General features: G+C 46.3%; 1 protein-coding gene across 3 annotated transcripts; it reads left to right on the top strand.

The window, feature by feature from the left end:
- The first annotated feature begins 1,568 nt into the window (after positions 1 to 1,568).
- Vps33b (VPS33B late endosome and lysosome associated) lies at positions 1,569 to 24,554 on the top strand. Of its 3 annotated transcripts, XM_021166463.3 has the most exons (23): positions 1,570 to 1,998; positions 6,639 to 6,719; positions 7,042 to 7,103; positions 8,423 to 8,472; positions 8,777 to 8,844; positions 12,268 to 12,313; positions 15,121 to 15,215; positions 15,803 to 15,907; positions 16,325 to 16,421; positions 16,635 to 16,712; positions 16,894 to 16,967; positions 17,380 to 17,466; positions 17,612 to 17,702; positions 17,926 to 18,000; positions 18,204 to 18,268; positions 18,381 to 18,435; positions 19,626 to 19,672; positions 20,281 to 20,413; positions 20,930 to 21,003; positions 22,878 to 22,979; positions 23,164 to 23,239; positions 23,347 to 23,463; positions 24,019 to 24,554. In XM_021166463.3, exons 1-23 carry the CDS (start codon positions 1,903 to 1,905, stop codon positions 24,096 to 24,098), a joined length of 1,854 nt encoding a protein of 617 aa, XP_021022122.1. In that variant the 5' UTR covers positions 1,570 to 1,902; the 3' UTR covers positions 24,099 to 24,554. The 3 variants fall into 3 exon arrangements, with proteins under 3 accessions (XP_085697740.1, XP_021022122.1, XP_085697739.1); XM_085841613.1 differs by lacking the exon at positions 1,570 to 1,998 and having other exon boundaries at positions 6,637 to 6,719; positions 12,268 to 12,329; XM_085841614.1 differs by lacking the exons at positions 8,423 to 8,472; positions 8,777 to 8,844 and having other exon boundaries at positions 1,569 to 1,998; positions 12,268 to 12,329.
- The last annotated feature ends 1,330 nt before the right edge of the window (positions 24,555 to 25,884 follow it).

Raw genomic sequence — 25,884 nt, 5'->3', positions numbered from 1 at the left:
TCAGCTAACCTTTTGAGTCAGGGTCTTCTGATGAACCCAGAGCCAGGTGATTAGGTTAGTCTAGCTCCACAGCTTGCCTGAGGGATCCCCAGCCTCTGACTTTGGAAGCTGAAGTTACTGGGCTGATGTCACACCCCTTAGCATGTTTGTGGGTGCTGGGGATTCAAACTCTAGTCTCCACCCTTTGATTCACTGAGCTGTACCCCAGCTTCATGAGCCTTCTGTGGAGACCAGAGTAGCTGAGAGCTCCTGATCATTCTCTCTCCTTCGAAGGCTTGGGTTTACAGACACCCACCAAGACGACAGACTGCCTTTGTTTTCTTTCTTTTTTTAAACAACAAAGTATTATACCTCACCCTTTCTCCCATTATTTCATTTATTGATTTCCCCAGTCAGCTCCTATCTGCAATAGACAGCATGGCCTACATATTGTGACCTTGTTTCAAAAACAAATTCTATGTAAACAACACTATATAGATGTGTTTCTGTGTTTTTATTTATTTATTTATTTATTTTTTGGTTTTTTTGAGACAGTGTTTCTCTGTGTAGCCCTGGCTGTCCTGGCACTCACTTTGTAGACCAGGCTGGCCTCGAACTCAGAAATCCGCCTGCCTCTGCCTCCCGAGTGCTGGGATTAAAGGCGTGCGCCACCACGCCCTGCTGTTTTTTTTTTGTTTTGTTTTGTTTTGTTTTGTTTTTGTTTTTCTAGACAGGGTTTCTCTGTGTGGTCCTGGTAGTCCAGGAGCACACTCTGTAGGACAGGCTGGCCTCAAACTTAGAGATTCACCTTCCTCTGCCTCCCAATGGCTGGGATTAAAGGCGTGCACCACTACCAGCTGACTACTTCTGTATTTTGTCTCTTTAATTTGTACAGTTGTTTTGTAGCATGATTGTGCCACAAGCTTATTCATTTCTTCCATAATGGCCATTAATAAATCGAACTCCAATAGCCAAGGGTTACAACTGGCAAGCCTTAACTTTCATAGTTAACACATTCTAACACATTCATTCCTCTTTACACTGCTTGCTTACCTTCTATTACCAGGAAGCTAAGGACTGAATAGTTGGAGACTAAATTAACAGCTGGGACTCCAGCAATCAGTGCTCTGTAGACTAGCTCTCTCTCTCTCTCTCTTTCACACACACACACACACACACACACACACACTGCACTCTGTAGATTAGGTTTCAAACACACACACCGCTGGGACTCCAGCAATCAGCGCTCTGTAGACTAGCTCTTTCTCTTTCTCTCTCTTTCTCTCTCTCTCTCACACACACACACACACACACACACACACACACACACAGAGCAATCAGCGCTCTGTAGACTAGCTCTCTCTCTCTCTCTTTCACACACACACACACACACACACACACACACACACACACACACACACTGCGCTCTGTAGACTAGGTTTCAAACACACACACCGCTCACATTCACACAAAGTAAACCTGTAAAAAGAGTCACTCCCGTTTTTAAATGTCCCTTCCCGGCCGCCGTCCCCTTCCAGTGCTCTAAGCGCTAACTGGGAGACCCGGACTTCCGGGATGTCTAGGAAGTGGCTTTTCTCTGGGTAGGAGGCGGGGTTCCCTGGCACGCTGCCGAGTGTGCGGATGTCGTTGGGAATCCTGCTGACAGGCTGAGTGGACTCGGGCGGGACCAGTGACTGTAGGTCTCCGAGGAGAGTCGCCTGAGCCTGTGGCCGTCTGTCCGGGAGGTGGTCGGTCATTCATCCGTCGAGTTCGGCAGAGGAGCGAGGGCCCCTTGGGGGTCCTGGGATCCAGAGCCCAGGCAAGCGGGGTACCAGCCTGCAGTAACACCTTGGGCTGTCGCCGGCCTTTGCAGAACAGGGAGCATTCTGCTGCTCTCACACGGTGGCTCAGGTGACCGCTGCCATGGCTTTTCCCCACCGGCTGGACGCCCCTGAGCTTCCCGACTTCTCTATGCTCAAGAGGCTGGCTCGGGACCAGCTCATCTATCTGCTAGAACAGGTCAGTGCCTGCCGTGGCCGGCGCCTTTATTGCGTCAACAGTGTGGCCCTCAATGTGACTTCTTCCTTGCTGAGTCCCTTGGTTTTTTTTTGTTTTTTTTTTTTTTTTTCTTTGAGCTTCTGAGGCAGGTCCAAAATGGGGCGGTCAACAGGAAAAACCAGAGTAGTAACAGTTGCTTGAGACCTGGCCAGAGAATAAATGGAAATTGCCAGCCTCTGTGCAAATGAAAAAGACACACTTGTGCCAGGCATCACTGGAGATGGAAATACAGTTGAAATACCTCTGTCACTAGTTACATTCCAGGAGATGCCCTATGAAATAATGACCCCTAAAGGGTGTTGGATGGTAAGTGAATTCTAGACTACCTGAAAAGTTTAGAATAAACAACAGCTGGGGCGATCTAAGAGTTTCCTGAGATCTAGAGTTTGAAGAATAAACATGCTTTCTCTGGAGCAGGAACATGGTGCTCCATTCAGGCAGTCGGGCTGCTAGATGCAGGGAAGGACAGATGCATGAGCAGAGGAAAGAGCTAACAGAAGTTACATTGTAGGTTGGAAATAAAGTTCAGTGGTTAGACAGTTGCCCAGGCAGGGTTCTCGGTTTCATCCATTGTACCCCATGGGAAAGAAAGGGGTGGTCATACACACCTTTAATCCCAGTGCATTCATTCCTTCACAGGCAGAGGCAGGCAGATTTCTGAGTTTGAGGCCAGCCTGATCTACAGAGTTCCAGGACAGACAGAGCTACACAGAAAAACCCTGTCTCGAAAAACAAAAACAAACAAAAAAAAACAACAACAAAAATCAAACCCAAACAAATTACACAGCAGGCTGAAGACTCACACCCATTTGTAGTGTGAAGCAATGTTTGCCATAGTGGTTTGTACCGAAGAGCAATTGGACAGCAGGCTAGTTCAGAGAATACTGATTAAAGTAGTAAAAGCTTACAAAAAAGTGATGGCAGTAGAAAGGAGAGAAATGATGGGGTTTTGTTGTTGGTTTTGTTTCTTTAGGTTGTACTATGTAGCCCAGGATATCCTCTGGCAATACCTCTGATTCAGCCTCCCCAAGTGCTAGCATTACAGGAATTTGCCAGCACACCTGACTTGCGAAAGATTTATAAATTACAGTGAAAGAACATTCAGAGACATCGATTAGTTGTAAATATTGAGGAAGGAGCAAAGTTGACTTGGCCTTTTATTAGTCTGTGTTATTAGGACAGTAGTGTTGCTACTGTCATTGTAATGGTTTGCTTATTGTTCATGGAAGCCTCTCAGGTATAGGAATAGTGTGTGTTCTGCCCAGCATCAAGTACTGAGCTGAGAGTCAGCCACATAGCAGGTGCTTAGTGAAAAGTTGTTGTGCCAACATTGAACGAAACTGAAAAGCACACACGTGTAAGTCAAATGCATGTAGACACAAAATTTGCGTGGGCACACACACACACACACACACACACACAGAGGAAGAGGCTAAGTGGAGAAAGTTGATTAATTTGGAGTTGAAGTGAAGTTAAAGTGCTAGTAGTCAGGGACTATGGCTGTTCCTCACTGTATAGTTCCATTTCTCTCCTTTGGAACCCTAGGTTCTAGCCAAGAGAGAGGGGGGGGGAGGGGGAGGGAAGAGCGGCTGACAAGTAGAAGGGCTGGGATGGAACCTAGAATTTGGAAGAACCATAGGGGACACAGGACCATATGGTATTTCTCCTTTGTATGTCCCATAATGCTAGCGTAGAGATTTGCACATGAAAGTGTTTCAAAAGGTATGTGGAGAATGGCAAGATAAGTGCTCCAAGTAGGAGAGACTAAGATAGAACCTTATTAGTGGAGAGTATTGTGGCAGAAGAGGCACCACAAGGCCAAGGTCATAAGGACTCTCTGGGCAGTATTACCTTCCCCATACTAATTTCTGTGGGGTTTTTTTCTTTCTTTTTGTCTGTGCATGTGGCATGTAGGTATGCGTGTTCACATGTGTACATGTTCACATGTGTACATGCATGTAGGCATGCGTGTTCACATGTGTATGGGTATGTGTATACACATGTGCCCATGTATTGGGAGGTCCAAGGTTGGCAATGGTAGTCTTTCTGCATCATTGTCTACCTTATTTGCTGGGGCAAGTTTTCTCCGTGGAACCTAGAACTTGCTGATCCCGACTAGTCTAGCCTGGCAGCTGGCTGGAGGGATCCTTCCTCTGCCTGAAGAGTGCTGGAAGTACAAGTGGCCCAACATGTCCACCCGCTGTTTCCATGGGTGCTGGAATCTGAAGTCCAGTCTGTACACTTTCACAGCAAATACTTCATCACTGAGCCACTTAGCCCTGGTTTGTCTTTTTTTTTTTTTTTTTTTTTTTTTTTTTTAGTGGTTTGTTTTTTCTTTTTCTTTTTTTTTTTTTTTTAAGATTTATTTATTTATTATATGTAAGTACACTGTAGCTGTCTTCAGACACTCCAGAAGAGGGAGTCAGATCTTGTTACGGATGGTTGTGAGCCACCATGTGGTTGCTGGGATTTGAACTCCTGACCTTCGGAAGAGCAGTCGGGTGCTCTTACCCACTGAGCCATCTCACCAGTCCCTGGTTTGTCTTTTTAACGAACACTGCTATTCAAGCTTGATAGATCAAAGTCATAATGGACTGTCATTTCCCTTATACTTAACTTATGCTGCGTCCTGTGGGTACTTCATCATACATGGCTTTAAAAATAACACTCATACACTCTAGAAAGTGTAGGGGAAACAATATTAAGACAAAACATAGCCAAATTAAATGTAGTGGCACACACATTTAATCCCAGTATTTGGGAGGCAGAAGCAGATGGATTTCTGATTTTGAGCCCAGCCTGGTCTACAGATCAAGTTCCAGGACAGTCAGGACTACTCAGAGAAACATTGCCACCAAGAAAACAAAAACAAGCCGGGTGTGGTGGCGCACGCCTTTAATCCCAGCACTCGGGAGGCAGAGGCAGGCGGATTTCTGAGTTCGAGGCCAGCCTGGTCTACAAAGTGAGTTCCAGGACAGCCAGGGCTATACAGAGAAACCTTGTCTCGAAAAACCAAAAAAAAAAAAAAAAAGAAAACAAAAACAAAACAAACAAACAAAACAAACCACCAAACCATTTCTGTGATGCCAGCATCTCCAGTGTTAACACTGCTGATGCCCTTCCAGTATGAAAACCATTTCTTGTGACGCAGTGAGATGACTTGGTAAGGGTGCTTGCTGTACGTGCAAGCCTGTTCACTTGAGTTCAGTTCCTGGAACTCACCTGAAGGTGAGTTCCAGGAACTGAAGGTGGAAGGAGACAATCTCCTCCACAGTGTTTAACGTCTGCACGGCATATACCAGGGCACACATGTTCACATACACGCATCATGCACACACATAACCACATTTCATGTTCGTCTTCCTCTGTTTTGTTCCCAGTGTCCATGCTCTCTTGCTTGGTCTGCACTGTTACCTTTTCAAATGAGCCCCTACCTTCCGTTTCTCATCTCTTCACTTATCTTACCAATAGCTGTCCATTCCATCTAAAACTTCCTGGCTGATTCATGCTGTAGTATACAAAAGCTTTCGGTTCCCCTTCTTCCTTAAGGGATCAAGTCCAAAAACCCTACTGATTGGTCAGTTCCAGTCAACTGTTTCAAACCTATTTCTCACCATTTCTTTTGCACCAATATTATTAATTCTTGGTACTGCAGACATGCTGCGTGCAGTAGTATCATATTGTAGGGCCTGTCCTGTACAGTGTGGACGGCTTAGCGACATTCAAACCTCTATGCATTGGTTGCCAATATCTCCCTACACTTTGCTCCAGATAACACAAAATGTGTCCTGCATTGCCAGATGTCCCAGCTGAGGACTGCTGCCGTGTACCATATGAGTCCATCCAACTGAATAGCTTGCTCAGCCTTCCCCCTCTACACTTAACCTTGCTGGACTGTCCTGCAAACATCACTAACAACTCTCGACTCTGTCAAGGCCTAGTTGAAAGGAAGCTTCCAATGACTTAGCCCTTCCTAGCAGTAACTGTGACCTCCTTCTCTTGTGCATATGAGAGAGCAGCATCCAGAGTGTGGGTGCTGGAATCCCATGGTGCTGTCAGGAGGTAGCTGCAGGGGAGGGCAGAGGGTGGGTACTAGCTGGGCTTTGCTTTTTCTTTTTGCAAGGATGGTGATTGAAATCAGGGCCTCCTGCTTGCAACACACAAGCTGTATCACTGAGTCACACACATCCAGCCCTGCCATGATTTTCAAAGTTCTGCATTAAGTGCGTCATGTTTGTAACTAAAAGAAAAAAGCCATTGGAAAAGATATTTAGCAGTTTGATAAAGGGGTTGTAGAATGCAAGGTGGGCTCTTGTTGAGTTTGTCTTTATTAGGAAATGAAGAGCTGTTAGGAGGCAGAGTATTAGAGGCAGTGACCAAACACAATTGGCTGACAAGGAGCCACACTGAGAGAGTGGAATCTTTTTCACATATAGAGTGTCAGCAATGAACCAGACAGTAGAGAAGACACTTAGCTAGATGTCCAATGCTGTTTTAACTCGAAACCAAGTTTTTGTTAATTGAGTGACTGCATAAATTCCCAGCTGAAGGAAGCTTGTGGGGGGACCTTTGAGTGAGCTACCATACTTTCTCTCCTTCAGCTTCCTGGAAAAAAGGATTTGTTCATTGAGGCAGATCTCATGAGCCCTTTGGATCGAATTGCTAACGTCTCTATCCTGAAGGTACCAGCCCTTTTCTCAGGGCAACTCCTGCCCCCTTTCCTCTTTGAACAGTTTTTCTTTTGCCAAGCATAACTAATTCCTGAAGACTGACACCCTCGACAGGGTGAAGACAGTCAGCTCACCTGGGCGGGCACGTGGGGGATGGTGGTGATGTTTGTCTTGTGTTTTTCTTTTGGTTTTTCTGTTGACAATAAGGCAGACATTTTAGTGGGATGAGAACAGACTGTCTTCTAGGATTAACCCTTTAAGTGTCCCTGCCTTTGTGTCACACCTGGGCTTTTCCAACTCGTGTCTATTGTCATGTTTGATTCTCTCTGTGTAGCAACATGAAGTGGACAAGCTGTACAAGGTGGAGAACAAACCTGCCCTCAGCGCCAATGAACAGTAAGTGTGGGAGAGTCTGTGGCTTCCAGACTGGAGGAGGGCCAAGACTTTTGTTTGTTTGCCTTGCTTCGTCCTTGCCTGAAATGTGCAGCCACAGTGCCTGTGATGCAGCCCGGTTCCCTGAGTGCTCACAGTATCATGCACCGATTGTTAAATAATACGGCACTCAGATTGTTAATCTGCCTTTCTGCACTTTCTTCCATTCTGCCTTCTTCCCTCTCTACTCCATGTTGTTATCTACAACTCAAATTATTCCTTGTCCAAAAATTGTTACTTTACTACCAACCACCTCCAGGGGTGGTAGCTGGAAACCAGCTCAGTGGTTGAAGTACTCCCTGTGCAAGCCCAGTGGTCAGGGTTCAGTCGTGGAGCCATGGAAAGGTAGAAGAAGAGAGTCTTCACATAGAGTTGTCCTCTGACATACCTCTTGCACACACACACACACACACACACTAGTGAACAGATAGATAAGTAAGGAAGTAACCTCTAGGACCAGTGACTTAGCAGGCTACAGACAACCTGAGTTTTACCCACATAGTGAAGAAGAGAACCTACTCCCACAGGTTGAACCTGCTTCCACACGGTCCAGAACGTGGCTTTGTCCTCCTGTCACTCACTCGCTCTGCCTGAAGTTCTCTCCTGTCCTTCACTCCTATAAAGAGCACCAGGCTTTCATCTGGTCCTGCTCTTCATGAAGCTCCCTCCCAGACTGGATTGATTTTCCTCCCTAGATCTCCAGGGCACTTTGTATTGTTCTGTCCACATGCCATGCATCTCAGTCTGCAGGGCAGGAGATCAAACCAGGACTTCGAGCAAGCACCCTGCCATTGCACTGTATCTCTAGTGCTTTGATTCTCTTACACACTCCCCAAACTTGAGTAGTGCATACCTTTCTTTAGCAGAAAAACGTCTAGATATGTGGGAATTATATATACACATTCTAGTTCTTATTATATATAATTTATAAATTATAAACTTAGAAATATATAATCTATAAATATACTATATAAATATATACACTATATATAAATATATATAGTATATGTAAATATAAAAAATTATATAATTTTGGCCCATTGGATCATCAAATATTTAAGAACAGGAACTCTTTGATCTGCCACCGAGCCAATAAAGGTACTTATGTCATCACATTGTACCTGCTGTATTGAGAAATGGCCTCTGTGGGCGGCATGTGGAAGCTCAGATCTGCAGGCCTGCTCAAGAAGGGCAAATGATTAAAGACTTGTTTGTTTTAATTTCTTCTTAGGTCCTATCATCATCTTCATGCTTTTTCCTAACTTTTCCTTTCTCATCCACAGACTGTGCTTTTTGGTCAGACCTCGAATCAAGAACATGCGCTACATTGCCAGTGAGTGAGCCATGGTACTGTGTGGAAGGAAGCTGGGAAAGGCGGGCAAGTTAGAAGGGCCTTGGCCATTGGACCCTTTGATAAGAAAAGACTCAATGGGCCTTTTTGTACATTTTGTGCTGTACATTTGTAGTCTCGGAACCTTGGAGATCAAGGCAGAAAGAATCCAAGTTTGAGGCTAGCCTGTGCTACATAGCAAGATCTTACTTAGTGAGGGAAGTGGGGAGGCATCAGGAAGGCATCTTTGTTTCTTGCCTCAGAAATACTCATGGCTTGCTGAGTTACACTTTCTCTCTCTGTCTAGATCTTGTCAATGCTGACAAGCTGGCTGGCCGAATTAGAAAATACAAAGTCATCTTAAGTCCTCAGAAGGTGAGTTCTGATCTTAGAAGGAAGGATGTCTGAGGGTCAACAGGGAGGAGGACTTGATGTGACACTCTATCCTGGGTGACATGGACAAATATCTGCTCTTCTCAGATAAGAGAATTGACGACAGACTCAATTATGGATACACTAGAGTCCAGCTTGGTGAACCATTGAGTTTGATTGGGTTTATTTACAGCATGTGGTAGGGTTTACTTACAGGAGTGGAAATGACTCAAAGACAGAGCTGCGTTACCAAAGCTTACCCCTAGCATGGCTGACAGTCACAAAAACTAGAAACCCACAGGGTACTGCCGTCTGTAGGCAGCTCGAGGAGAGCATCCGTTTCAGGTGGCTCAGTTTGTCTCTGCTGCTTCCATGGAACTGTGCTCAGCTGAAACTGGCTCAGAAGCCTTCATTGCTTATATGTTCTTGGGAAGGGAGGGGCCTAGTGTGTCTGGTCAATTTCAGGGACTTCTTACTGGAGGACTGAGTTTCCCTCTCAGACTGTAACAGGACTGGGATAAATGGCCAATGGCATGCTGTCTTTTCAGTATGTGTCTATAATTACTCAATAAAGTATCTGCCATCAAACTGCCCCTAAAGAAACCTTGTGGAATTTGAACTGTGGGAATAGTGACTTCTATGTAGGTTTCTTTGTAGTCTCCCTCTTTCTCTCTCTCTCTCTCTCTCTCTTAATCTCTCTCTCTTTATGGGGTTTGGGGTGGGGATGGTCTGGTGTGCCTGCCAGTGGTCTAGTTAAGGTCTTAGGTATCCTGGGCGATCACTCCACCACTGAACACAGTCCTAAATAATTGAAATAGTTTTATATTTTTGAAACAGCTCGTATCGTGTGTCCCTGACCACATGTATTCCTGTGTAGTAATGGTACTGTTTTTTTCCTGCTCCTGACCCTGTGAGTGCTCCTTCTCCGTCTTTTCTCCCTGCTTCTGTATTCTGTACTACCACTTTCATTTTGTTTTTCCTGGACTCCTGTCCTTAATGTAATACACACACAGACACAGAGACAAACACACACACACACACACACACTCCTGTCCTTAATATAGTATACACACAGACACAGAGACACACACATACCCCCTCCACACCCCGCCCATTTTCTTTGAGACAAAGTCTACATAACTAAAGCTATTCTTGAACTTTGTTTTGTAGCTGCTGACCTTGGACTCCTGGTCCTTCTGCCTCTTCTGAGTGCTGAGATTGCAGGTGTGAATTACTATCACTGACCCCTTATATATTTTTTTTCTTGTATAAAGCTTGTCATATATTGAGATAGGATCTTACTGTATAGCCTAGGTTTGCCTTGAACTTATAATTCCTGCTCCTGACTTCAGTATGCCAGGATTGCAGGCTTATCTTTTCATGCCTACCTTAAAACACTTATATACAATATATACACTCAGGGCAGGATCTCAACCGCTCAGTGTGTCCAGAGGCCTCGTGGGTGTGTCCTAAACAGAACTTCGTATTCCACATCTTGCTCCTCTTCCTAGTTATGCAAACACAGCTCCTCCCTCAAAGACTGCTAAATGCCTGCTCCTTTATAATGTTTCCCAGTCTCGAGAGGAGAAAGCATAATACATAAGTAAAACTGATGAAAGAGAAATGAAGTTTGGGGCTAGGTGGTTCTGGAGGTCCACTGTCGAACTGATGGGTTTGGCTGTCCTGATCCATGGATTCTGTAACTAATAGCCTCACCGTTGACTGCCTGAGGCTATTTTTTTTACTACCATGAGATACCGGAGGCTATAAAGCATAAAGGCTCACTGTGGTCCATGTTCTGCAGGTTCAGGGTTGAAGGGGCATGTCTCCTGATGGCTGTCTAGTCAGCAGAGTCCTGCAGTGATGCAGGCCATCATGAGGTGAAAGACAGAGAACACGTGGCTGTGCCCTGATCCACAACTCCTTTTCTAAAGCCACCAGTATTCACTCATGGAGCCTCCAAACTGATGACCGTACTCAATTCTAGTGAATGCTAAAGGGTTTCCTCCGGACACATAATTAGATTAACTTTATACTCTTAATATCTCACAGTGGAGCTTAATACATCAGTGAGCTCTAGGAAGATGTGCCTAAGCCTTATTCAAACCTTGACACTAACTGTAGTGGGACTCCAGAGACACAGAAAGAATAGGGCCAAAGTGTCGCTTGTGTGAGGGAGGCCCCAGGTGTTTTTACAAAATATTTATGTATTGTGTGTGTGTGTCACATGCACAAGGGGAGAACAAATGCCATGGTGCTTAGGTTGAGGTCAGAGGCCGACTTTTGGAGGTCATTTCTCTGCTTCCATCATGTTGAGGCCAGGATCAAACTCAGGTTGTCAGACTTGGCAACAAACGAATTTACCTGCTGAGCCGTCTCACTGGCCCTGTTTGGTTTTGAGGCAGAATGTCACTAACTAGTCTAGGGTGGCTTAGAACTTACTGTTCAGTACAAAACTGCCTCGAACTCCCAATTTTCCTACCTCAGCCTCCTGAGTGCTGGGATTACAGATGTGTGCAGCACCTCCCACTGAGGCCTGGTTTTGACGTTCACTGTGCTTGTAAACTTTTCATCACTGTGAAGGATAAACCTGTGAAAAAGCTTAAAGGAAGGAAGGTTTCCTGTGGCTCTGGAGTTTTAGAGGTTTCAGTCCATGGTTAGCTAGCTCTATAGGGTTGGGTTTTTGTTATTGTTTTTTGTTGTTTTGACACATCCCTACATTTCCATGGCTGGCTTGGAACTCACTATCTAGAACAAATTTGCACTGTGTCAGGAGTGCTGGGGTTAGAGGTATGCCTTCTATCTCATTCCTTTCAAGTTGTTTACCTCATGGCAGCCAGAAGCAGAGACCAGAAGTGATTAGTTCCATGGTCCACTTCAAGAGCATCTGCTTCTCACATTCCCACAGAAACAGGCAGCTCCAGACTCCTCATCATGGCCTGCCATGTATCCCAGAGTCCCTTGGCTGGGTGTGGTGGCACACGCCTTTAGCTCTCAGGAGGCAGAGGCTGATGGATCTCTGAGTTCCAGTCCAGCATGGTGTACAAGTCTAGATCCAGAATAGCCAGGGGTACACAAACCCTGTCTCAAAAAAGGTAAAAACAAAAGAAAATATCCCTAGCCACCCACTTCCTCTAACTAGTTCCCACCTTCCTTCTGCAATTGTACCACACTGTCAGTATATTTAGATTTTGGGGATTAAATCCTTGATTAGACAGATCTATTTAGGTCAGATCACCACCTAGCCATCTCTGGAAACACCCTTACAGATTCACCAGGCAGAATGCTTTGCCAATCTTTAGATGTCTCAGTCCAACAACCAAGATTACCATCACATACAGCATCTGAAAACCAAACCAAGCCAAAACAAAACAGAAGAACAGAGTAAAGTTGTTACTAATCAGCTAATTGACTTTTCTCTTTCAGTTTTATGCATGTGAGATGGTGCTTGAGGAAGAGGGAGTCTATGGAGGTGAGAGGAACCGAATGTGAGTGAAGGGCAAGAAAACATGCAAAGAAAGGAATAACTCCTGTTTCCCACCTCCAGCTCCTTCTCTGGGTCTCACTCCTGTTGGTGTAGTGAGAGCTATCTGGGAATGAGATTGGGAGTAGGACCCAGTGGAGAACAGCATGGGAGGCTGGGGCTAGCATAAGGAATGTCCAGCTGCTGCCGCTCAGATGCGCACTGACAGGTGGCCCCAGCCTCCTCAGTACGGCCTGCTGAGTATCCCAAGCGAGCCTCCTTCCTCTCCCTTCAACTCAGTGTGCTGATCCTTTCTTACCTTGTTACCTTCCAGTCTCCCGGGCTCTGGCTCTGCGCTTACTTTCCCTCTGGCTTAGGTCTCTCTCTGCCCTGAGCATTTTCCCCACTGACATGGCACTCAGGCTCTAACTGAACTGTCACTTCTTTTTTTTTTTTTTTTTTTTTATTTATTATATGTAAGTACACTGTAGCTGTCTTCAGACACTCCAGAAGAGGGCGCCAGATCTCGTTGCGGATGGTTGTGAGCCACCATGTGGTTGCTGGGATTTGAACTCTGGATCTTCGGAAGAGCAGTCGGGTGCTCTTACCCACTGAGCCATCTCACCAGCCCCAAACTGTCACTTCTTTAGGGAGGTATTTCCTTCTGTAGCTCAGATGTTAACTGGTGGCTGGGATCTGGGCAGTAAGGCCCAGATTTCCTTGACCTCTTAGCAAAGGAATGAATTAAGGGCTGTCTGGGCCTGGAGAGATGGCTCAGAGGTTAAGAGCACTGACTGCTCTTTCAGAGGTCCTGAGTTCAAATCCCAGCACCCACATGGTGGCTCACAGACATCTGTAATAGGATCTGATGCCCTCTTCTGGTGTGTCTGAAGACAGCTGCAGTATACTCATAGATACAATCAATCTTTAAAAAAAAGCAGACTAGCCGGGCGTGGTGGCGCACGCCTTTAATCCCAGCACTCGGGAGGCAGAGGCAGGTGGATTTCTGAGTTCGAGGCCAGCCTGGTCTACAAAGTGAGTTCCAGGACAGCCAAGGCTATACAGAGAAACCCTGTCTCGAAAAACCAAAAAAACAAAAACAAAAAAAAAAAAAAAAAAAAAAAACCAGGCTGTCATAAACCTGCAAAAGAAGCAAGCTAACTTCACCCAGAGTTAGGTGATAGGACTGATGATGAAGGGTGACACATCCAGGTCCCCAGGCTGGAGATTGCTCTCTTTCTGTTTTGAGACAGAGTCCCGTTTTGAGATACAGTCCTGTCTGTCCTAGAACTCATTGTATACCATGACCTCAAATTCACAGAGATTCTCCTGCCTCTGCCTTTGGAATGGTGGGATTAAAGGAGTGTACCATCATACCTGGATTATGGTCTCTTTCTATGGGGTCTAAAGGAAGGAAGGAAGGGCTGGTTACTGAAAACCACGGTTTGGGTTATTCTCCATTTTGATTGATATATTAGATCATATATTCATTTTTTCTATTGCCCATATCTTCCTACAGTTTGTTTAATTTTAATATCATGCACAATTATGCATATGCATAAGATGATAAAGAGGACAGTGCCCCTAAGAGGTCAATCTTGGGGATGCAGTTCAGGCCCGATCAGCATTTCTAGTCTTTGTACCTGATATATTGGGAATACGCTTGAATAAAAACTGTCTAGATTTGATCGTTACTAGGGATGGAGAAACCTATACTAGAGGGGGAGGGGTCTCGAGGTTGCTACATACATTGTTTGGAGAGGAGTGTGTATGCAAAGTGCATGTAAGCCAAGGAGCTGGGCTGCCAAGTGCATTATTACAAGGGTTGGGGAGCAAAACCAAATAGAGTCTCAGGCTAAACTGTCTCCTATGCTTCCCTGCTTTACCAGCAGACCCGAGATTGTAATCTTGCCCCGTTCTCCAGTCTTATTGGTCTATGGCATCAGGGACTTGGCTTTATTTATTTATTTGAAAATACTGGCTGTTGTATGAAGGGCCTTGTATGTACATGCTAGCAAGTGTTCCACTACTGAGCTCTATTATGGCCCTTTTTTTTCCTTTTATTTATTTACTTTTTTTGGAGACAAGTGCCTCTGGATGTATCACTGCCTGACCTTGAACTTACTGACCTCTGCCTGCCTCCCCCCCCAAGTGCTGAGATTAAGGGTGTGCATGACCGTGCTAGTCTCTTTTACTTTTTCATACTGAGTCAAAGTCTCATGAGTTCCCTGGGCTACTTTTGCACTCGCTCTCTAACCTAGACAAGCCGGGCAGTCATTCCTTTGCCGGTCGTTATGTTAATCCCTGTAATATTTGTGCTCATAGTTTCCTTATTTGTTTCATGATGAGAATTGAGCTCAGGCAGAGCACGTGCAAGCCCAGAGTGTTCTCGTTTGCTCTTTTGGAAGGACAGCTGTAATAAGTGTTGTGTCATAATTTGCTGCATCTGTTCACACTAAGTTCTAGAAGATTGGGGGTGGGGAACTAGCCCATTTTATTCACCGTTGTCTCCCCGATGCCTGATACAGTCCTGTGTTGAGGTGAATTTCAGTATTATCCACTGAGTCAGATGAGGGTTTTTCCAGCACTTGTTGTCAACTCTACTATAAACCACTACTTACTACATTGCATTGTCCTTCTATGACTGTATCAGACACCCCTTAAAGACAGACTGCTTCTTACTTTGAGTCTCCAGTGCTAAATGTACAAATTGGCTTAGAAGCACTCAGATATTTGTTGGATGGCTATGGCAGACCTTCATTTACCATGGACCCAAGTACCTTCTACCTGAAGGCTGATGTTCTCTGTCCCCACAGATGTGAGCTGTGATGAGTGGGCCTTTTCTCTGCTGCCTCTTGATGTTGATCTGCTGAGCATGGAACTGCCAGAATTTTTCAGGGATTACTTCCTGGTAATTCAGGACCCGTGAGTCTGTGAGTCTAGTATCAGGAGGTAACTATTGGGTCCAGTGGACTAGAAGTATTGACACTCTTTTCAAGTGCTGCAATTAAAGGTGTGTGCCACCATACCTTCTTAAGGGAAGAAAGATTTTTTTTATTTTAAACTAATGATTTGGGGGGTTCCAATTCATTATTTTTGATAGGAGACAGCAGAACAGCTCATGATGGTCAGGGAGGGAGGAGAGGGAGAGGGAGGAAAATATGCCTGCCAGGCTTTTTCTTTCTGTCTCCCTTGTTCTGCCTAGGGATTTACTTGGCCATAGAGTGTTTATTTACCCGCCGGGCAGATCTTACCCTGCAGTTAATCCTCTCTGGAACAGCCTCATAGATATACCCAGAGGGTAGCTTTACTACTCTCCTAGGGACTTTCCATCCCTTTCAGGGTGGCTGTCAGGATGGAGACCATCATAGGGCTCTGTAAAATGAACTTCTCTAGCGTTCCCTAGACACTGCCATCCCACTCCAGGGTTTCTGGGCTGCACTCTACAGTGCATCTGTTGGGTTAACACGGTCTTTGTGCCCCATGTGATCGCTGCAGGAAGGTGATCAGCGTTGGATCAACACTGTGGCTCAGGCCTTGCATCTTCTCAGTACTCTCTATGGGCCCTTTCCTAATTGCTATGGCATTGGCAGATGTGCAAAGGTAGGAGCAGAACTCTTGTGCTTAATGCCTGTTTTCTTTTTTAACCAACAAAGATTATCCCTGAGCATCTCTAACATAGGAATATTCTTTCCTTTGCTTTTATGCCCCAGGATGTTTCCCTAGAGAGGAAAATCTGTGTGGCTGGCAGATAAGCAAGAGCTTCTAGATCACATTCCTAAGTCTCTCTTGTCTTCGGGGCAGGGGAACGTTTTCCTCACTGGTGTGGGAGATAAAAGCAAATGGGAGACTAGATTTATATGCCTGCAGACTAGACTTATATGCCTGGAGAATGGGCTTGTATGCCTGGAGAATAAACTCCTGTCTTGGGGATAAGACAGGGTTTGCCATAGAAGGGGTTGGCCTCTGTAAACTGAGCCTTCAAGAGGACACAAAACAGATTGTCTTGGGCTCCGGTAGATGTCATATGACCTGTGGAGGAAACTGGAGGAGGAAGAGGACAGTGAAACCAAAGGTCGGAGACCGGAGATTGGACACATCTTTCTCCTGGACAGAGGTAAGTATTGCCCAGCACTCTCTTATCTTTGGGTCCTATAAGGCAGAAATAGGGAAAATGTGCTGGCAAAGTTGGGGTCCTAAAGTTGGGGCTGGGAATTTTAGTGTGAACATGGGCACATGTGGGGCGTTCTTGAGCTTGAGCTCTGATATTAAGCAAACTGAATAGAAAGCTGGGTTTCGGGAACGTTTACGTTTGGGATCTTGGTTTCAGATGTGGACTTTGTGACAGCACTTTGCTCCCAAGTGGTTTATGAGGGCTTGGTAGATGACACCTTCCGAATCAAGTGTGGTAAGTGCCATGATCCTCCGCATCTTGGCAAGGTGGAAATGAAGCATCCTCTGGTGGCTCCTGCGGCAAGAGCAGGACTGTGGGGAGACTGGTGACGCTGGGAAGCCTTTGGCAGAGTTAAGGAATGAGCAGGAGAAGGCTTCTGTGCAGCTGCTAATAGCTGTCCCCTCTGCCTTCAAAGGGAGCGTTGACTTTGGCCCAGAAGTCACATCCTCTGACAAGAGCCTGAAGGTGCTACTCAACGCTGAGGACAAGGTGAGGTGTGGGTGTGTCCGGATTTACTCAGGACCACTGCACACAAGGCTGGGGTCCAGCCCTGGGCAGGAGGCCAACCCCCTGGGAGGTTTCCCCCATCAATTAGGTTTAGACCCAAGCTAGGAATGGTGGCTCCCACCTGTAATTTTATCTTTTCGAAGATGGAAGCAGATGAATCAAGAGCTTAAGACCAGGCTCAGCTAAATAAAATTATCTCAGAATCCAAAAGTACATATGTGAAAGAAGATCCAGGCCCTAGAGGTGGTCCTGATACCCACTTCTGACACCAGCTCTGCTCTGGTCTTAGTTTGGCTTGGGCATCACTTCCTGGGCTGTTATTGTACTCACGAGGCAGGCAGGGGCCTGGTACAGAGCTGTCATAGTAAGTGGCTTCTGTCTTGTTCTCTCACAGGTGTTCAGTGAGATCCGCAATGAGCATTTCTCCAATGTCTTTGGCTTCTTGAGCCAGAAGGCCCGGAACTTGCAGGCCCAATATGACGTAAGGCCTGTGTCTCTGTTTGCTTTCTTCAGTGTTCCCTTTAGAACCCTGTGATAGCCCTCCCGTGTCTGCTCATGGGTGGGGTGTGGCTGAGGGAAAATGGGGGTTTCTTAGAAGGTGCTGACCTCTGGGGACGTTCCCACAGCGCCGGAGAGGCATGGACATAAAGCAAATGAAGAACTTCGTGTCTCAAGAGCTCAAGGGACTGAAACAGGAGCACCGCCTTCTGAGTCTCCGTAGGTGCTAGCCTGGGATGAGGAGGTGACTGTGCCCTCCAGGGGAGTGTTGCTGAAGGCCATTACTTTCTTCCAAGAGGAGATTCTTGTTCTCTTGGCATAGTCTAACTTGATTTAAAATAAAAAGAGTGCTTATGGGTTTTCCTTTATGAGGTTTTTCCTTTGGCAATCAAAGATTTTCCTTGTGGAACCAGGAAGGTGAATGTTTTTGTCCTTTCTGCAGATATTGGGGCTTGTGAGTCAATCATGAAGAAGAAAACCAAGCAGGACTTCCAGGAGCTAATCAAGACCGAGCATGGTAACTGCCGGAGGGAGCGTCACGTCACGAAACTCTTCCTCTGGCTCCTTTCCCACTGGTTTCCAGCTCCAGCTGATATTGCTGGCTATGTGGAATGCTGGAGGTCCCATAGCTCCACTCAAGGATAGAGAAAAGAGTTTGGGAGACAGACACATCTCAGCTAAGTTGATCTCCAGGAATGGCTGTTTTCTGATCTCTTACAGCGCTGCTGGAGGGCTTCAACATCCGAGAGAGCACTAGCTACATTGAAGAGCACATAGACCGGCAGGTGTGCACTGGGAGGCTGCGGATGAGGGCTAGAGGTGGGGCTGCCTGAGCAGGAAGAAGAGAAGACATGCATTCTGAAATGTCAGTCCTCTTGACTCTTCCTTCCTGTGCAGGTGTCGCCCATAGAGAGCCTACGCCTCATGTGCCTTTTGTCCATCACTGAGAACGGTGAGCCCAAAAGATCAAGCCAAGAAGGCCAGATGAGAAATATGTATGCCTCAGGGATAGAGGGGATTTTTTTTTTTTTTTTTTTGTTTTTTTGTTTTTTTGAGACAGGGTTTCTCTGTATAGCCCTGGCTGTCCTGGAACTCACTTTGTAGACCAGGCTGGCCTCGAACTCAGAAATCCGCCTGCCTCTGCCTCCCGAGTGCTGGGATTAAAGGCGTGCACCACCACACCCGGCTCGAGAGGGGATTTTTGAAAGCCCACCAAGTGGGGCTTTTGTTTTGTTTTCTTTAGTTTTTTGTTTTGGCACTTACTGAGTTCTTTCTCTTTTATAATGATGTTTTCTTGTTTGGGGTGGGTCGTTAGCAGGTTGTAGGGGACGTATTGTTTGGCTGTAAACAGTTCCATCTTCAGTCCACTCCATGGCGCCCGTAGAGTGCAGTGGCAGTTCTCTCTTCCCTCAGTTAGACCTGTGCTCAGTGAGGCTTCCTGATAGAGAGCATGCAGGACCAAGGAGACGGTCTCAGAAGCACTCCACAAGCCACAGTTCTACACGTTCCTGGCAACATGGTTTACTGTTGACCCCTTCAGTGCTAAGTGAATCACGCTGCTCTCCACCTGGAGACACAGTCTGCTGCTTCTAGCTCTCCTTCCTTGAAGTTGGAAGCCCAGCTTCTTCTTCTTCTTTTTTTTTTTTTTTGTAGCCCTGGCTGTCCTGGAACTCACTTTGTAGACCAGGCTGTCCTGGAACTCAGAGATCCAACTGCCTCTGCCTCCTGAGTGCTGGGATTAAAGGCGTGCGCCACCACACCTGGCGGAAGCCCAGCTTCTTATCTCTGTGGAGAAAAACATCTCTCTGCAGCTGTAAATGAATTCTAATAATTGGCGCTTAGCCGGAATGCACAGGAAGTCCATCTGCCTTCACAGCTTTCAGATTCTCTCCACCACTGGTGATCTCCATTGTTCAGCATCCTTTCCTTCTTGCCTGTGGTTCAGAGCTCCCAGAGTAGGGTACCTACCTTTTAGTAAGCAGTTAGGCTAAGCAGTCCATTTGGCATCCGCTGCGTCCTGTTTGCGGGTAGCGCAGTCCTTCCTCCTGGTTATATGTTGGCTGATTGGTTTGGCTGCTCTCTGGGATCCTTGGCTGCTTTTTATTTTTTTCTCACACGCCTGCCTGTTTCCCTTACTCTTAGGTTTGATACCCAAGGATTATCGGTCCCTGAAAACACAGTATCTGCAGGTAAAGATGGGAAGACTGAATCCTTTGTTCATTTAAAAATTATATTATTTGGGGCTGGAGAGTTGGCTCAGCAGTTAAGATTGCTTGTTGCTCTGGGAACAGAGGACCTGGGCTCAGTTCACAGCACTCACATGGTGGTTCACAGCCATTTGTAACTCCAGTTTCAGGAAATTCAACACCTTTTGACCTCTGTGGGAACCTGGCCCACACATGTGCATACACATTCAGGCAAAACACTCATATACACGACATCTAAAGAACAGTTTCAGAACTATGCTATGCTTATTGATTCTGTGTGTGCGTATGTGCACATGCGCATGCTTGTGAAGATCTCAGAGAATCATCCAAGGGATGGTTTTCTCCCTCCACCATATGGGTCCCTGGGGACCAGACTCAGGTCATCAGGTTTGGCAGCAGCACCTTCGCTTGCTGAGCCATCTACCAACCCCGTCCTTCTGTCCTTAAGTAGTTTCTGCTACTTTTTATGCCTCTTTGATACTGCCACTCACGAGAGCTCTTTGAGTAGACACTGCAGAGTGCTGCGTGTCCTCAACAGTGCTGCTTGAGTGGTGGACACTGAGTATATAACTGGCTTCAAATCCCTTCAGAGCTATGGCCCTGAGCACCTGCTAACCTTCTCCAACCTGCGGCGAGCCGGGCTTCTAACAGAGCAGGCTCCTGGGGACACCCTCACAGCAGTAGAGAATAAAGTGAGCAAGCTGGTGACGGACAAGGCTGCAGGTGAGCCTCCATCTCTCCACCCTGGGCAGCTGTTCCTTTTCTTACGCAGGCAGAGCCCTCTGAGGCGGAGAGGACCGGGAGGACTGATCTCACATGAACCACAAACCTCTCCATGTGCTGCTGACCTTTGATCCGAGTTATCACTTAACCCCCCAGTGGCAGGTGTTCTCTCCCTTGCTTTCCTTCTAAGGAGAATGCAGCCAAGAGAGATGAAGTGGCTGCTCACAGTCTCTCAGGATACCAGCACCAGGCTGGTGTTGTTCTGAGGCTGATGTCTGCCCTGAAAATTAAGGTCCCCTGGAGGACTTCATTGATTGGGCAGTTGATCCCCTGGAGGAGAAAACAATGCATGAGGAGAGAGTGCTGACTGCCCTGCTCAGACCCAGGGAACTGCAGGCAATGAGCTCAGTGGCAGGGCAGGTGGGGCCAGGCATTGCTGTGCCCTTCTCTCCTACCCTAGACGGTATTGTGGATCTGTAGATCTTAGATGGAACCTAGCACAGATTTCTTCCCCAGGAAAAATCACTGACGCCTTCAGTTCTCTGGCCAAGAGGAGCAATTTTCGTGCCATCAGCAAAAAGCTGAATTTGGTATGTAGAACAAACAAGGCTGAATGGGAAACAGTTTGGGGGTTTTCTTTTTTTCTTTTTTTTTGGGGGGGGGTTGTTGTTGTTTTGTTTTTTTGAGCCAGGGTCTCTGTCTAACTCTGGCTATCCTGGAACTCTGCAGATCAGGCTGGCCTCATATTCAGAGATCTACCTGCCTCTGCCTCCCAAGTATTGCGATTAAAGGTGTGTACCTCCACTGCCGGACAGTTTCTTTATAGAGTATTTTGAATCCATAGTAACCTGTATGCCATTGCATTTCTTTATTTTTGGTGAGTAGTGTGTGTTTGTGTGTGTACAGAGTGTGCCTGTGTGTGCAGTGTGTGTGTGGAGTAAGAGAGGGTGTACAGTGTGTGTGCATTCATGTGTGTTTTTTTTTTCCTGTTTTTCGAGACAGGGTTTCTCTGTGTAACTCTGGCTATCCTGGAACTCTCTCTGTAGACCAGGCTGGCCTCGAAGTCAGAAAGAAATCTACCTGCCTCAGCCTCCCAAGTGCTAGGACTAAAGGCGTGCGCCACCACGCCCAGCAGTGAGATGAAGTCTTAAGCTGTGTTTCCTCTGTACAGGCCTGTCTGGCTTGCCCCTCAGCTCCTGGGGGTTCTATGGTGTCTGCCTCCTAATGTCCGCATAGGACACTGGGGTCAAATGGACTTGCGCTGTGGGTTCTGGGGAAGTGAGCTCAGATCTCATGCTCAGGTAGCAAGGAATTTTTACCCACTGAACCACCTCCCCAGTCTCTGTTCTTCCATTTAAAAATATTTTTAGCCGGGCGTGGTGGCGCACGCCTTTAATCCCAGCACTTGGGAGGCAGAGGCAGGCGGATTTCTGAGTTCGAGGCCAGCCTGGTCTACAGAGTGAGTTCCAGGACAGCCAGGACTACACAGAGAAACCCTGTCTCGAAAAACCAAAAAAAAAAAAAAAAAATATTTTTAGCCAGGCGTGGTGGCGCATGCCTTTGATCCCAGCACTCGGGAGGCAGAGGCAGGCAGATTTCTGAGTTCGAGGCCAGCCTGGTCTACAGAGTGAGTTCCAGGACAGCCAGGGCTATACAGATACAGAGAAACCCTGTCTCAGAAAACCAAAAAAAAAAAAATTTTTTTTTATTTTGTGTATTAAGTGCTTTCTTGCATTTATGTGTGTTCCACGTGTTGGCCTAGTGTATGTAGAGGCCGTAAGAAAGTCTTAGATTTTCTGGAACTGCAATTGTGGGTTGCTCTGTAGGTGCTAGGAGTTGAACCTATGTCTGCAAGATCCCCATGCTATTGCCTTTTTTTAAGATTTATTTATTTATTTTATGTATATGAGTACACTGTAGCTGTCTTCAGACACACCAGAAGAGGGCATCGAATCCCATTACAGATGGCTGTGAGCCACCATGTGATGTGGTTGCTGGGAATTGAACTCAGAACCTCTGGAAGAGCAGTCAGTGCTCCTAACCTCTGAGCTCTCTCTCTCCAGCCCCATGTCATTGCATTATTACAGTAGTTTTACAGGATGAGCTTAATTTAATAATGAAGCAAGGTATAAAGAGCCACTGTTTAATAGATGCATAACAGCACCGGTCAGTGCTAGAGAAGATTGAGAAGTATGGGTTCCCTGCTCCCTGGGAAGGGCTGGAGGGAAGAACTGGGAAAGAGCCCTTCCCTTCAGAGCCTTTACAGGGAGCAGAGGAAGCCCTAGTATTTAATACAAAAGCAGGTGTTTAATACAACAGTTGTCTTGGCGTGGCCCCTTTTGTCAGCACCTTTGCTGGGTTTCACTAAGTGTGAACTGCTGCCCGTGGCAGCATCTTTATCAGAGCTCTGAAAGGTCAGAGCTCTGAGCTGTCACGTGCCTAATGTAGTACCTTTGCTCTCTAGATCCCACGTGTAGATGGGGAGTATGACCTCAAAGTGCCCCGAGACATGGCTTATGTCTTCAGTGGTGCCTATGTTCCTCTGAGCTGCCGAATCATTGAGCAGGTGAAAAAGATTCACTTTCGCTTCAATTCCTATCGAGCTCTTTATGCTGCTGCTTTGTGGTCCTTGGCCCATCTCAACTTTCACTTTCCAAGTAACTAGCTAGGAACTTGAGTCTCACTGTTATTCCTTTCCTTTCCTAAACTTACTGTCAGAAGACCTGAAGCCAGTGTTTATACCTTCCTAGGTGCTGGACCGGCGGAGTTGGCAGGGCCTTGATGAAGTGGTACGGCTGCTAAACTGCAGTGAGTTTGCATTCACAGGTATGGGGCATTGTTAGTGCACTGTGCAAGGCCAGGGAGAGCTGGGCAGGGCCCATGACCGTGGACTGGGTGTGAGTAAAGATGGGAGTCTACTCTGCTCCTCACAGACATGGCTAAGGAAGACAAGGCTTCCAGTGAGTCGCTGCGCCTCATCTTGGTGGTGTTCTTGGGGGGCTGCACGTTCTCAGAGATATCAGCCCTGCGCTTCCTGGGTAGAGAGAAAGGTGAGAGCAGGGTTGCGTGGGTTCTGGGGACAGCATGTACTACCCAGGAAGGTTTTCCTCTTGACCGTGGTACCTCTTATACAGCCTTCCTGGGAACTGCTGCAGCAGGAGGCAGGGGAGCATAGTCCCGCCAGGCTTGACACATAGTAGTACCCTAGAGACTGCAACGGATAGTTGGGCTTTTTGTTTGTTTGGTTGGTTGGTTGGTTTTTTTTTCAAGACAGGGTTTCTCTGTGTAGCCCTGGCTGTCCTGGAACTCAGTTTGTAGACCAGGCTGGCCTTGAACTCAGAAATCCGCCTGCCTCTGCCTCCCAAGTGCTAGGATTAAAGGCGTGAGCCACCACCACTGGGCCAACAACTGATAGTTTTATTTTCTATTTTTCTCCTCACTTGTTGGGGACAGGCAGGTCCAGATGTGTCTATTGCCCAGATATGTCTATGTCTATAGCCCTGCATTCTGATCCTGGGGCACTGGGGCACTGTGGGAGTGGTGGGCTTGGCCTGTTGGGACCTGAGGTCTGTTTAGTCACTTCTGCTACTTCTCTTGACTCTTAGGGTACAGATTTATTTTTCTGACAACTGCTGTTACAAACAGTGCTCGCCTCATGGAAGCCATGAGTGAGGTGAAATCCTGATGTTTTCCTGGCCAATGCTGAAGTATTTCCTGATTGTGGATCCCAATGAGATGCTGGTGTTTGGCATCTACCTTCTACGATTCCTGTCACACACACACACACACACACTCATATACACATACACACACACACATACACACATGCACTCACACACACACACACTCATATACACATACACACATACACACACACACATACACACATGCACTCATACACACACACACACACACACACACACACACACACACCCCAGCTACACTTAATACTCAGAGCTGGGAACTTTGGAACTAATTTTGGGGCAGAGACTTCATGTCCTATCCTCCATGTCCTATCCTCCAGGATCCTCCTCTTGCTTATAAATTGTATATAGTTCATGCTGCTAAGGTATAAGGGGAGAGGGATTCTTTGCTAAACCCTGTTTGAATATTATTGTAAATAAAGCCTCTGTTCTCTCTCTTTGTTTGTTGTTTGTTTGTTTGTTTGTTTTGGAAACAGGGTTTCTCTGTGTAGCCCTGGCTGTCCTGGAACTCCCTCTATAGACTAGGCTGGCCTCGGACTCAGAAACCGCCTGCCTCTGCCTCCCAAGTGCTGGGATTAAAGGTGTGCACCACCACTGCCAGGCGCCTCCGTTCTCAAATGCAACATCTTTGTAGTCCTAGACATACAATCTCCTTTTTTACACAGTGAGACTTTCCTGGGGGCTTCATGTGCTTCATGACCTGGACTTTCATTGTTTATTCTTGGAGGAGGTTTGGTCTGTTGCTACATATTGTAATGTTAAATTTTGTACCAGAAGGAGTGAGTTCTCACATTTATCAACCTTTGTTGTACAAACTTTGTTCCTTAATTTAAAACTATTGGTTAGATAAAAATGGAACAGCCAATTACTGGAAGGATTAGAGATAGGTGGGTTTTTTGAGTTACATGGTTGGAAGTTGCAACAAAGGAGAAAGAAAGGAAACAGAGGGAGGATGAAGCCACTGTGAGGGAAGATGGACCATGAGCACAAGGCCAAGAGAAGCGGCAAGTGTCTGGGATACACCACTGGGGAGGTAGCGGGGCCAGCAGTTAGAAAAGTAGATTAGGGGTGACTGCCAGTAACTGTCATAGCCAAATAAAATAACCATAGTCTGGATCTCATTGTTCCGTAAACTAGACAGGGTTAAGATTAAAATAGTTCAGCGGTCCTGGGCCTACTCCGTTTTCTCTGGAGGGAGTCACTAACCTCCTGTGTAGAGCAGGAGGAAGGCTGCAGTGGCCCACAGTGGTGCACACGCCTTCCCACCCTCAGGTTCCGTGCTCCAGTTCACTTCCAGAAGATCCATTGGCTACTGCTCTAACGTAGACAGTCAGGTGTACTTGTTCCTGTTTTGAGACATGATCACTGGCTAGCCTGTGTGTTGTAATTACAGGTTTCTATTACTGTGCCTAGTAAATAAAATGTTATGTTTTGTTTTCTGAAAGTAAGAAAAAAATCTTTCTGATGACAAACTCGATGACTTTCTATAATCCCAGCACATGGAAGGCTGAGGCAGGAAGATGACTGACAAGTTCAAGACCAGCTTGGGCTATGCATTGAGTTTCATGCCAGCCTGGTGGACAGGATGACACCTTGTCTCAGAAAAAACAGGTGTGTCAGGGTGTGATAGCGCTTGGCTTGCTAGGGTGTGATAACCTAGCACTCAACAAATAAACAAGCAAATGAACAAATGTCATTTTTACTTTATAGTTGTAATTTTACTAGTTATGAATCAAATATCTTTTTTGTTTTTGTTTTTGGATTTTT

This window comes from Mus caroli, unplaced genomic scaffold (genome assembly GCF_978045245.1).
Source record: "Mus caroli unplaced genomic scaffold, Mus_caroli_1 scaffold_8, whole genome shotgun sequence".
Classification (NCBI taxonomy): domain Eukaryota; kingdom Metazoa; phylum Chordata; class Mammalia; order Rodentia; family Muridae; genus Mus; species Mus caroli.
The sequence above is the reverse complement of the archived record's forward strand: the minus strand, read 5'-3'. Positions and strand labels throughout refer to the sequence as shown.